Source organism: Hyaena hyaena, unplaced genomic scaffold, assembly GCF_003009895.1.
Source record: "Hyaena hyaena isolate Hyena2069 unplaced genomic scaffold, ASM300989v1 scaffold_345, whole genome shotgun sequence".
In the NCBI taxonomy this organism is placed as follows: domain Eukaryota; kingdom Metazoa; phylum Chordata; class Mammalia; order Carnivora; family Hyaenidae; genus Hyaena; species Hyaena hyaena.
In genome coordinates, this window is record NW_024080976.1 from 1542595 (window position 1) to 1556724 (window position 14130).

General features: G+C 38.0%; 1 protein-coding gene across 5 annotated transcripts in view; it reads right to left on the minus strand.

The window, feature by feature from the left end:
• ZNF790 (zinc finger protein 790) overlaps positions 1-14130 on the minus strand; it is a 35431-nt gene that overhangs the window by 19865 nt on the left and 1436 nt on the right. For 4 of the 5 annotated variants that reach the window (XM_039249704.1, XM_039249703.1, XM_039249700.1 and 1 more), the window contains exons 2-4: positions 5222-5285; positions 4093-4219; positions 3701-3796 (exon numbers count right to left, since the gene is read on the minus strand). In XM_039249704.1, coding sequence (XP_039105635.1) covers positions 3701-3796; positions 4093-4219; positions 5222-5230 — 232 coding nt within the window. In that variant the 5' untranslated portion in view covers positions 5231-5285. The remainder of the gene's footprint in view (positions 1-3700; positions 3797-4092; positions 4220-5221; positions 5286-14130) is intronic. The other variant, XM_039249702.1, reaches the window with a different exon arrangement.

The window sequence follows — 14130 nt, forward strand, 5'->3', positions numbered from 1 at the left end:
TCATGTTTCCTGACTTCGAGCCCTACATCAGGCCCTGTGCTGATGGCTCAGAGCCTGGAAACTGCTTCAAATTCTGTGAGTCCCTCTCTCTTTGCCCTCCCCCACTCACTCCCTGTCTTTGTATCTGTCTCTCAAAAAATTAAACATTAAAAAAATTTTTTTAATAAATAAAACTTATAAGAAGCTTGAGGGGCGCCTGGGTGGCTTAGTCGGTTAAGCGTCCGACTTTCGCTTAGGTCATGATCTCGCGGTTCGTGGGTTCGAGCCCCGCGTCGGGCTCTGTGCTGACTGCCAGCTCAGAGCCTGGAGCCTGCTTCAGTCTGTGACTCCCTCTCTCTCTGACCCTCCCCGCTCACGCTGTCTCTCTCTCTCTCCTAGAAATAAATAAAACATTAAAAATTTAAAAAAAAAAAAAAAAAAAAACTTATAAGAAGCTTGCTTCGGAATTTGTGTCTCCCTCTCTCTCTGCCACTCCCCTGCTTGCACTGTCTCTCTCTCAAAAATAAACATTAAAAAAATAAAAAATAAAAATAACTCATTTGTAGTGAGACTATGTTGAAACTGATATCATCCCTGACCTTCATGTGAACCAATGCCCTCTGATCCTTCTGAAAACATAAATATTAATTCCCACAATATACAAATATATTAAAGTCATAGCTACCTCTCAGATACCCATGAGTTTACCATGAGTCTATATGTTTCCAAACTTGTTTATACCAAATGTTTTTGACATTTTAACTTGTGTATGTTAATATCATATATAAAGAAATTGAGAGAAAGATTGCTTTTAATGAAAACTAAGTGAATACTCTAAAAACTCATTTAAGAAGGCTACAGATATTATTTTAGTAGTTTAGAGTCAATTATAAAGACTAGGGGGAAAAGAGATTCTCCAGTAAGATTGACTAAATTCTTATTCAAAACAGAAACCAAACAAATTAGGAGAATGAATTATTAGTGTGATTGATATAAGAAAGAATAGGCAGAACTCCAATTAGGGAGAGCATGTCCTGGCCCTATAATGAAACATGGGTGAAATGATTATAGGTTGTAAATAAATATAGTTTAATGTATTCACATAATTTTGTAGGATTTAAAGTAACTTTTTCAATGATTAATCAATTAACTACCTTAAATTAATTGGGCACAAATTAAAGTCTTCTAACTTTATCCTTTGGTCAAGGAATTTCTTATCTGAGACATCATCCAATGCGGAAAAAAAACCCATGAATAATTGACGCGTACCAAGACTTGTAACTTTAGTAACAAGAAATACAGAATAACCTTATATACAATAGAACATTCATAGTATGTGAAAATTAACCAAAAATTTAAAAGCATATAGCAGTGTTTAGGGAATAAAAATATAAAACTGCATAGACCTTAAGGACCAGAATATGTTATGAATGATTTTATTTTGAAATACAGTTGACCCTTGAACAAGGCAGGTTTAAACCGCATGGATCCTCCTATATGTAGTTTTTTTTCCTAGTACTGTAAATTTATTTTTTCTTACTTATGATTTTCTTAATAACATTTCTTTAGCTCACTTTAAGGAAACATTATAAAACACATGTAACATATAAAGTATGTGTTAATTTATGTTATTGGTAAGACTTCCAGTCAACAGTAAGCTACTCGTAGTTAAATTTTTGGGAAGTCAAAATTTATACAAGAACTTTTGACTGTGCAAGGGTTCGGTGCCCCCAAACCCCAAGTTGTTCAAGAGTCAACTGTAATTATAGATTCACAAGAAGTTGCAAAGAGTACCCTTTACCCAGTTTTGTTCAATGAATAAATCTTACATAATTAAAGCACAATATCAAAACCATGAAACTGATATTGGCACAACACATATGTATAGTTATGTCATTTCATCACATATGTGGATTCCTGTAACCACCACCACAATCAAGACACAGACCAAGACCATTACTACACCAATTTTATCTCATATGCTCCCTCTTTATGCCCCTCCCTAACCCCTAGCAACCACTAATATGTTTTCAATGGCTATAGTTTGTGATTTCCGGAATGTTCTATAAATGGATTCATTTGGCATGTGACCTTTTGAGTTGTCATTTTTTACTCAGCACAATATCCCTGAGATTCTTTCAAGTTGTTGCAGGTATCAACAGTCAGAAAAAGAACAATTTTAAGATACAAAATATAGCTTCTGGAATTTACAAACATGATTCCAGTAAGGAAATAAAATATATTTTCTTTCCTTGATATTTCAAATAAAAAAGAAGCTCCAACAGTATGTTATTTCAATCTGATTCTTGCCCATAACAGAAAATTCATCAATTAACCTCAACTTGCCAAATATACCCCTTGTTTCCTCTTGACAGCTAGGACTTGTCTTTTATGACACTGCATTTTCTTTGTTGTCCTCCATTAGCTTTAACCTCTCTTCTGCTACTTCCTATTCACTGTAGCCAGAAGCCATTTTCCCCTGTATTCCTGATTTTTAACTAAGCAGCTTATTAGGTGTTCTCTTAATGTGGAGCCTATTTTGCCAAGTTTATGGATATCTTCCAGTAGAAAAAAAAGAATACAAGTTTCTTGATAGATTATATACTCTTTGTTAACCCTTCTTATCCCAAAATGAAATTGCAAAATCAACAGACGTTAGTTAAAAGGATGAATTAATGAGTGCGGGAAATACAAAAGCAAGGAGAATTTAGGCAGAGTAGAAAAATACAAGATATAGCAGGGAAAATAAAAAATCAGGTCAAAAAAAATTTTAGGGAGAAATTTACAAATATCTAAATGAATAAATGTATAAATACCTAAAAAAAAAACAGAAATAAACTGAACTAAAGCATTGATAAATTGACTACTCCAGTAGAAAAAGAATGACATCTTTTTATAATACAAGGAAAAGAAAATAAAGAGGACTGAACAGGAGTGGTATTTGGAGGTGAAGAGAAGGGTCATTTAGAAATTCATGTTGAAAAGGTCACTTTTGGCTCTAGGTCTCAGGCCTTTATCCAACAGGTTTTTATGCCCTGAGGAGGAAACGTGAGTCCAACATTTCAGAGATGCTGCTGCCTCACTAAACATCTGGGCTCTACTAGGAATTTACCCAAGGATATAGGGTAATATATACCCAAGGGATACAGGAGTGCTGATGCATAGGAGCACATGTACCCCAATGTTCATAGCAGCACTCTCAACAATAGCCAAAACATGGAAAGAGCCTAAGTGTCCATCAACGGACAAATGGATCAAGAAGATGTGGTTTATCTGTATGATGGAATACTACATGGCAATGAGAAAGAATGAAATCTGGCCATGTGTAGCAACACGGATGGACCTTGAGGGTGTTATGCTGAGTGAAATAAGTCAGGCAGAGAAGGACGGAAACCATATGTTTGCACTATAGGAGGATTAGGAGGAACCTAATGGAGGACGATGCAAGAGAAGAAGGGGAAAAATAGTTGGGGAGAGGGAGGGAGGCAAACCATGAGAGACCCTTGAATGCTGAGAACAAACCGAGGGCTGATGGGTATGGGGGAGGAGGGGAGAGATGGGCATGGAGGAGGGCACTTGTGGGGATGAGCACTGGGTGTTATATGGAAACCAACTTGACAATAAACTATTTGTAAAAAACAAAAAAGAAAAAAAAATAAAAAAACATCTGGGCTCTTTGCTGCAATGATGATGTCCCTATGGTGGCTCAACCCTCACTCACCTGGGCAATGTCCTCTTGTCTCATCCTGTAAAAATATCCAGGGCTCTTTTCCCTTCTCCAGTAAAGAGAACACATCTGGCTGATAAATGCAAAGTCCTGATCAGAGATAAGAAACAGGAAATGACCAAGTGGTAAAGGTTTCAAAGTCTGCATCTAGTCCATTGGTTTTGAAGGAAGAAAAATAATTATAGGAAGAACAAGAAAAAAGCATAAAGTATTTCTAAAGGATGGAGAGGGTGGAGGTTCCCATTGAGGATTGCTAGAACCAAATTTACAAAGCATAAGCCAATTTCCCAGAAAGAAGTCAGAAATTCCCCTAGACACTTGAAAGACAATTCAAAAATTCACAGTGTAGAGAGCAGAAAGTTCTGGGGTCAAGTTCTGAATCTTACCCAGTGAGATCATATTGCTGTAGTTCTCCAACATCACAGCTCTGTACAAATGTCTCTGTTCCAAGTCCAGGCACTCCCACTCCTCTTGAGAGAAGTCTACAGCTACATCCCTGAACATCATAACCTGCTGAAACAACAACCCCAAGCACCAATGGTGAAATTAAAAGAAATCTTTTAGATAGAAGGGAAACAAATGAAAAAGGGCACTGTAGGAAGTGGAATACTCACTGAGCAGAAAACTGAAGTTGGCTGCCTGTAGTATGGGGGTGGGGTGGGGAATGACATGGAAGCTGAATGTCTGTATGCTCTTAAAATCTCCGTTGTTCAGTCACAAAATCCTTATGACCTTCCCATGACAAACACCAGACAACAGGATGGCAGCCCAGAATCGAGTTCTTTGTTGATACCACTGGGATGCCACAGCAGGTTTAAATGACTAACTCCAGATAATGTGCCATGAGTTTTCTCCCCACCTTAGGCTATTTAGCTGAATTTTCTATTAGCTGAAGTTGAAAGGATTCTTGGAGGAGATACCCTCCTTAACTGAATGCCATTTTCTGTGGAGAATACCATTTTCTGTGGGAATGTATAAAATCTCTGGGCTCTTGGCTAAGTAGCTAACAATCAGCACATGTCTTGTTAATATTAATCTCTCACTGATTTCCTGAAAAATCCCTGATCTCTCTTAACTTAACCTTCCATCATATCCTCTATTTAAAAGCACGATAAAGTGCCATATACTAAAATGAATACCAACCAATACCAACACTCACCTTTACTAACTGATATACCCCATTCTACAGAGTACATAAAGGCTTTCATGTAGTGTATCCCTTTTAGCCACTCAGTTCCACTCTGTTAAGCCACAGATTTGAAAAGAAAGTCTCTACTACTTCCTTTAAGGGAAAATACTTCTTCAGTGTTCTGTCAAAGTATTAGGACAGAGAAGGTGCTGAATGCTGTGTTGGACAGAAGAGGGACACCTAGGAAAGGCAGTGGACTGTTTCCCAGCTATCACTTACCACAATGAATAGTGACTCAAGTAAGTAGTTTAAGGATAAGAAATAAAAATACTCATATGATGTGATATAAATGGTTATAATTTTGGAAAGAGGCAATTCCAACTCACATGGGCCATGACTTAAAATTCCAAGAATCAGTCTTCTAGATTCCTTTCCTGGTGAAGCAGAGTCCTGAGAAAGCAGAGCAAGAGGGAAGGAATCGTGAAAGGTCATATTTTCCTAAAAGATTTCAAATGGACTAAGAATGCCATTTCTTCCCTGAAGAAAGGTCAGAGGGAGTCTGCAGAGATCCTGGCCCAAACCAAAATCCAAGTGACTCATTCTCCCTCTCTTCTCTTCCAGTCCTAGGTAACCACTAATCCACTTTCTGTCTCTATAGATAGATTTCCCTGTTCCGGACTTTCATACGAATGGAATCCTATAATATGTGAACTTACTATGACTAGTGTCTTTCATTTAGCATAATGCTTTCAAGGTTCATCCAAGTTGTAGCATGTATCAATATTTCATTACTTTCTATGGCTACATAATATTCCATTGTATGACCTAGACCACATTTTATTTACCCATTCATCTGTTAATGGACACTTAGGCTGTTTCCACCTTTTGACTATTATAAATATGCTGCTATGAACTTTCATGTACAAGTTTTTATTTGAATACCTGTTTTATGGTTTTCAGAGTATGAGATTTATACTTCACTAATTAAATTTATTTCTAAATATTTTGTTTTTGATGCTATTGCGAATGGAACTATTTCCTTAATTTCATTTTTGTACTCTACACTGCAAGTGTATACATACACACTTGATTTTTATCTACTGATCTAGTATCCTGAACTTTTCTTTTACATTTTTTTTCTGGGGCAGGGAGAAGAGGGAATCTTAAGCAGCCTCAGCAACCAGCAGAGAGCCTGACACTCAATACTCACAACCATGAGATCATGACCTGAGCCAAAATTAAGAGTCAAATGCTTAACCAGCTGAGCCACCCAGGCATCCTTTGTATCCTAAAACTTTTCTAAACTCCGAGTATTTTTATAATAAAAAGGTACTGGCTTTTGTCAAATGCTTTTTCTGTATCTATTAAAATGACCTTGTAATTTTGGGGTTTGATTCTAATGATATAATATATCACATTAATTGATTTTTGGATGTTCAGACAACCCTGGGATATATTCCACATGCATTTATATGTTGCTGGATTTGATCTGTAAGTATTTTGTTAAGGATTTTTATACTCAAATTCTTATGAGATATGCTTTGTCTAGTTTTGGTATCTGGGTAATATTGGCCTCATCAAATAAGTTGGGGGATTGGCTGTATTCTTTAATTACAACAGAGAAGACACTGGGGAACTCAAAACTGATAGTATAAGTCCTCCTGAACCAGGTTACATTCTGAACAATAAAGAAAACCTCATTGTTCAGAGGAACCATATTTTAAAGCAATTGTCTTCTACTGTAGTAACAGAGGAGAGAATGTAGTAACAGAGGAGAGAATTCTTGATCAGAAAAACCTAAAAACTACCTTTTGAGAGGAAAGCACCAGTGATAGCTGTTCCAAGGTAATCTATCACATTCCAAAAACAAAAACAAAAAAAAAACAAAATTAGAAGCACTGTGTCCAAAGATACTGTTTGAAAAGAATGCCAGAATTCCCATATATATATATATATAAAGAAAACTGTCTAAAAGTCATCAGGGAATATTAGAAGTATTATCTAACATTCCACATAAGTAAAAAAATATTTGATGATACAATCACAGCTCCGAGGCAAGACCACATGCACAAATGTTACAATGATCTCAGGAATGGGGAGGCAATAATGAATAGACTATACGCAAGAGTTAGTTGAATTTAAGTATGAAAGAGAACACAGGCAAAACCACATTAGAAACAAAGAATAAACTACAAGAAGCACAAGGTATGACAAATATAGAAAGTGTAGCATGGACAAAGAATACAGAAATTAATGAATGGAACAAAATGAAACAAAGAAAGAGATGGCAAATTATTGGAAGAAAACAATGAAAATCAGAGACAATCCAACTTGCAATTAAAGATGAAATCCAAATCAAGGCAGAGAACAAATATTTAAAACTACATTTTTAACATTAAAACATAATTTCCTGAAATAGAGAATGAATATACATAATGAAAAGACACTCCATATTGCAGGGAGAAATGACTCAAAATGGTCAGTACCAGAACATCTCCTAATAAAATTATTAGGCTAAAAGCCATGGGAAATCAAGATAAAAATATCAAGTTACCCATGAGAAAAAGAAAATTCAGTTGTCATTAGACATCTCCACTGCTAAATTCAGTTCCCCAAATAGTGAGGTGGTCTCTCTAATATACTTGTGGGAAAATAAATGATAGAGTCAAAGATTTAAAAAAAATTTTTTTTTAATGTTTACTTATTTTTGAAAGAGAGAGGCAGAGTACAAGTCGGGGAGGGGCAGAGAGAGAGAGGGAGACACAGAATCTGAAGTGGGCTCCTGGCTCCGAGCTGTTAGCACAGAGCCCAATGGGCTGGAACCCATGAGCTGTGAGATCATGACCTGAGGCGCAAGTCGGACATTTAACCGACTGAGCCACGCGGGTGCCCCCAGAGTCACCCAGGGGCCTCCAGAGTCAAAGATTTTATATGCAACCAAGCTGTCCTTCAAGTATAAAGGATATAAAAAGTTCTATGCTGCAAGAACTTAGGGAATATTGTTCCCAGGAATGCTTTCTAAACTACTAGAGGACATATTCTCACCACAAAAGAGACAATACAGAAAACATCAGGAAAAGCAGTAATGATGAACATAGTTAAATGCAAATCTAAACTAAAAAATAAGATGAAGATTATGGTACCAGTATGCTGAACAGTTCCAAAGGTATGTAGTTGCTTCCTGCATTGAATAGAGCAGACTTATGAACCAAGAAGATATTGTTGAAATGATGGAATAGAAGGATAGGTCAAAAAGAACATATGGCTTCTACTGTACGCTCTCTTGCTGTCTTTCTGCTCTGGGGAAAGCCATATGACATGTCACGAGGACACTATAGCAGCCTTATAGAGGTCCACATGGAGAGGAACTGAGGTCTTTTGCCAACAGCCATGTGAGGCAACCATCTTGGAAAGTGATCCTCCAGCTTCAGTCATGCTTTCAGATGACTGTGGCCTGGCCAAGAGTTTGGCTGCAACTTTGTGACACCTTAAGCCAGAGAGAGCTTCCCAGCTAAGCCACTCCTAAGTTCCTGATCTGCAAAAATGGTGTTAAGATAATACATATTTAGGGGCATCTGGGTGGCTCAGTAGGTTAAGCGGCCGACTTTGGCTCAGGTCATGATCTCACGGTTCGTGGGTTCAAGCCCCACGTCGGGCTCTGTGCTGACAGCTAGCTCAGAACCTGGAGCCTGGTTCAGATTCTGTGTCTCCCTCTCTCTCTGACCCTCCCCTGCTCATGCTGTCTCTCTCTCTCTCTCTCAGAAAAAACAAACAAACAAAAAAAAACATTAAAAAAAAGATAAAACATATTTATTGTTTTTTAGGGTAGTATGTTTTATAGCAATAACTAATATAGGGATAAAGTTTACAAAATGGAAAAGAGACAAGCTCACTTATTGCCTCATTTATAATAACAGAGAAAGGATATCATTTATAATAACTGGGAAAGGATATAATAACTGAGAAAGGATATCAGCCAAGTCATTGGTAGAAACACAGAAATATTTAAGAATAAAAACATGAAGTCAAAGAGAGTAAAAATGTCAACTATATTTCAATATACAAGCAAAAATTAGGAAATTAAAAGTTAGATTTAAAATGACAGCTTTTGGGGGCGCCTGGGAGGCTCAGTCAGTTAAGTGTCCGACTTTGGCTCAGGTCATGATCTCGCAGTTCGTGGGTTCAAGCCTGGCGTCGGGCTCTGTGCTGACAGACGGCTCAGAGCCTGGAGCCTGTTTCAGATTCTGTGTCTCCTTCTCTCTCTGACCCTCCCCTGCTCACACTGTCTCTCTCTCTCTCAGAAATAAAACATTTTAAAACATAATAAATAAACAAACAAACAAATAAATAAATAAAATGACAGCTTTTGGGGGCGCCTGGGAGGCTCAGTCAGTTAAGTGTCCGACTTTGGCTCAGGTCATGATCTCGCAGTTCGTGGGTTCAAGCCTGGCGTCGGGCTCTGTGCTGACAGACGGCTCAGAGCCTGGAGCCTGTTTCAGATTCTGTGTCTCCTTCTCTCTCTGACCCTCCCCTGCTCACACTGTCTCTCTCTCTCTCAGAAATAAAACATTTTAAAACATAATAAATAAACAAACAAACAAATAAATAAATAAAATGACAGCTTTTGGGGCACCTGGGTGGATCAGTTGGTTGAGTGTCTAACTTCAGCTCAGGTCATGATCTTTCTGCTCATGGGTTCAAGCCCTGCATCAGGCTCTGTGCTGACAGCACAGAGCTTGGAGCCTGCCTTGGATTCTGTCTCTCTTTCTCTCTGCCTCTCATCCACATGTTCTCTCTCTTTTTCAAAAATAAATAAACATTCAAAAAAAGTTTTTTAAATGACAGCTTTTACAACAGCAACAAAAACTTCAAGTACTTATAAATTTAACAAAATAAGTTAAAGGCCTCTGCATTGATTACTACAAATAACAGTGAAATTGCAGAACATCTAAGTGAATGGAGGAATTTATCATATTAATGACATGAAAGGCTGATTATTTTCAAGATGTCAGTTTATCTGCAATATAATGGTATAAAAAGGTTAAAATTAAAAGGATGGCAAAAGATATACCATAGAAATCATAATCAAAAGGATGCTAGAATGGTTACATTATGAGACAAGATAGATTTCAGAGCAGGGAGGAAAGATGGACTTTTTTTTTTTTTTTTTTTTACAAATAGTTTATTGTCAAATTAGTTTCCACATAACACTCAGTGCTCATCCCCATAAGTGTCCTCCTCTATGCCCATCCCCCCCTCCCCCCCACATCCATCAGTCCTCAGTTTTTGTCAGCATTCAAGAGTCTCTCATGGTTTGCCTCTCTCCCTTTCCCCCACCATTTCCCCCCTTCTTCTCCCCCTTGGTCCTCCGTCAAGTTCCTCCTAATCCTCCTATACGTGCAAACATATGATATTTGTCCTTCTCTGCCTGACTTATTTCGCTCAGCATAACACCCTCAAGGTCCATCCATGTTGCTACACATGGCCAGATTTCATTGTTTCTCATTGCCATGTAGTATTCCATGGTATAGATAAACCACATCTTCTTGATCCATTCATCTGTTGATGGACACTTAGGCTCTTTCCATGTTTTAGCTATTGTGGAGAGTGCTGCTATGAACATTGGGGTACATGTGCTCCTATGCCTCAGCATTTCTGTATCCCTTGGGTAAATTCCTAGCAGTGCTATTGCTGGGTCATAGGGGAGTTCTATTGTCAGTTTCCTGAGGAACCTCCACACTGTTTTCCAGAGGGGCTGTACCAGTTTACATTCCCACCAACAGTGTAGGAGGGTGCCCGTTTCTCCACATCCTCGCCAGCAAAAGATGGACTTTTCAACAAATGATGCCAGGTCAACTGAATATCTATAAGGGGGAAATGAATTGATCTTTACCTTACAACATACACAAAAATCAATTCCAGGAGGTTTGTACACCTAGATGTAAAACATATTAATGAGGAAGAAAATACAAATACCTTCATGTCTCTGGGATGGGCAAAGATTTCTTAAATAGGGAACAGAGAGTACAAACCACAAAGGGAAAAATAACAAAATTATATTTTACTTTTTTGATTTTTATTTCTTTTTTATTTTTAGTTTTTTTACAAATAGTTTATTGTCAAGTTGGTTTCCATATAACACCCAGTGCTCATCCCCACAAGTGCCCTCCTCCATGCCCATCTCCTCCCTCCCCCTCACACCCATCAGTCCTCAGTTTGTTCTTAGCATTCAAGAGTCTCTCATGGTTTGCCTGATTTGTATTTATTTTTAAAATAAAACTACATTTTAAAAAGCAATTTCTATTTATCAGAAAACAACTTGTGAAAATGCAAACCATGGATTAGATGATATTTGCAATACAAGGGCGGACAAAGGATTCACATCCAAGCTAAATAAAGAACTTGCACGAATCAACAATAAAAGAACAGACAAGTTCCCCCAAATTTGAACAGCTTCCTCAAAGGAAAGGCAAAGGATATGAACAAGCATTCTCCAAGGGAAGATATCCAAATGGTCCATAGACATTAAAACAAAAGCATTCAACTTCATTAGTCTAAGTTAAGAAAACCACAATGTAGTACCAGTATATAGCCACCATCTCGACAAAAATTTTACAGTCTGATAATGCCATGTGTTCATGAGAAAGGGGAGCAGTTGGAACTTGCACACACTGGGGGCAACTGGGTGGCTCAGTCGGTTGAGCCTCCGACTTCGGCTCAGGTCATGATCTCATGGTTCATGGGTTTGAGCCTCACGTCAGGCTCTCTGCTGACAGCTAGCTCAGACCCTGGAGGCTGTTTCAGATTCTGTGTCTCCCTCTCTCTCTGACCCTCCTCTGTTCACACTGTCTCTCTCTCTCTCAGAAATAATTTAAAATATTGAAAAAAAAAAAAAGGAACTTGCACACACTGTCGATGGGAGTACTACTTGGTTCATCTATTTTGGAAAACTGAGATTATGTGCTTAAACAGATTCACTTGCCCTATGACCCAGCAATTTTCCTCTTAGAAATAGACTCAAAACAATGGATGCGTATGAACCCAAAATGACAAGTGTATGAATGCTCCTAGCATTATTATTCATGAAACAACACATATGCACATCAACAATATCACCAACTGTTGAAGAGACAAATACAGTTGGTATATTCATGCACTGGAACATGCACCTTATACGGTGAACAGTAAGCTCTTTCCACAGACAATATGGATGAATCTCACAGACATAATGTTGAACAAATGAAGCCAACAAAAAGATTACATACTATATGATTCTATACATGTATAAGTTAAAAAAACAGACAAAACTGATATATGGTGGTTACTCTGGGGGAGGTCCTGACTGAACAGAAGCACAAGAGAGATTTCTGGGGTGCAGGTAACGTTTTACTTCTTGATCTGAGCTCTTATTTTATGGGTGTTCCCTTTGTGGTAATTCACTTAAGCTGTACAGTTTTGATTGTATCATCATTTATACACTTGACTACATATATGATAAACTTGAATAAAAAGTTCATACTGCAAATTATGGAAAAATATAGACAAGGCAAATGTAAACAAAAAATAATAAGCAGGGGCCATGATCTTGAGTATTCTAAAATACAAAAGCCTAAAGTTCACGACAAAAATAATTATGAATATCTATATTATCAACTCCCAGAAGCAACTTAAAGTGGAAGTTACAGATTATATAAGATAAATTTGCATTCTCAGAGTATTTTTATATTTTTATAAATCAAAGACAAATCAAGTGGAAAACAAGTAAGTAACTTACCTTATGACCAGACTGGCCATATATTAGATCACAAAGAAAAGTTCATTAAATTCCAAAGTTAAAAAAATATCACAATGCAAGGGCACCTGGGTGACTCAGTTGGTTAAACATCCAGCCATTGATTTCAGCTCAGGTCATGATCTCACAGTGGTGAGATTGAGCCCCATATGGGGCTTTCAAGAGAAGATTCTCTCTCTCCCTTTCTTTCTGCCCCTCTCCAGCTTGCTCACACTCTCCTCCAAAATAATATTTTTTAAAATATTTTTAAAATTTTTTAAAAATATTTTAAAAACTTAAAAGAAATCACAATGCAGCATGCAGCAAAACTGGGAATTACAAGTGAAGAAGGAGCCTATATGCTTTATCTGAATTCCTCAACTTAACCAATAGGGACTGAGTTCCCTTCAGGTCATTAGGGCTCAAGGCCCCTCCACAGCACTAAAGACTAAGACACTATAGCACTATATTTGTGGGGCGCCTGGGTGGCTTAGTCGGTTGAGCGTCCGACTTTCGCTTAGGTCATGATCTCGCGGTTCGTGGGTTCGAGCCCCGCGTCGGGCTCTGTGCTGACTGCCAGCTCGGAGCCTGGAGCCTGTTTCAGTCTGTGACTCCCTCTCTCTCTGACCCTCCCCTGCTCACGCTGTCTCTCTCTCTCTCTCTCTCCTAGAAATAAATAAAACATTAAAAAAAAAAAATTAAAAAAAAAAAGACACTATAGCACTATATTTGTTTTCTGAGTAACAAATTATTATAAACATAATGATTTAAAACAATACACATTTATTATCTTACAGTTAGGCAGTTAGGTATAAGTCAGACATGGTTACAGGACTGTGTTCCTTTCTGGAGACTCTAGGGGAGAATTATTTATTTCCTTAAGTTTTCCAGATTTTAGAGGTCACCAGCATTGGCTCCCTTCCTTTAGTCAGCAATTTTGCGTATCTCTGACCAATCTTCTTTGATCATAACTCCCTCAGACTGGAGACATTTACTGACTTTAAGAATCCATGTGAGGGGTGCCTGGGTGGCTCAGATCATGATCTTACCATTCGTGGGTTCGAGCTCCACGTCGGGCTCTGTCCTGACAGCTCAGAGCCTGGAGCCTGTTTCGGATTCTGTGTGTGTCTCTCTGCCCCTCCCCTACTCATGCTCTGTCTCTGTCTCAAAAATAAATAAACTATTAAAAAAAAATCCATGTGATTAGATTTGGGCCTAATTGGATAATGTAGGCTAACTCCCTCATTTCAAGGTCCTCAACTTAATCTTCTTGTCTCATAAAGCAGAATATTCACAAATTCCAGGGATTAGGCCCTATGTAGCAGCATTACGCTGCCTACCCCAACCATCTTTAAAGCTTCTATCCATGGCTCCCCCTTCTGACAGATATTCAAAAATCCACCTCTTTCTACCCCATCACTTCCCATCCAACAGTCTTGAATACAAGCAGAATAAGCATCAATATCCCCTGTATCCATTTTTATGTCCATCATAAGCCCTAGATTCCCTGATAATCTCTTTTCA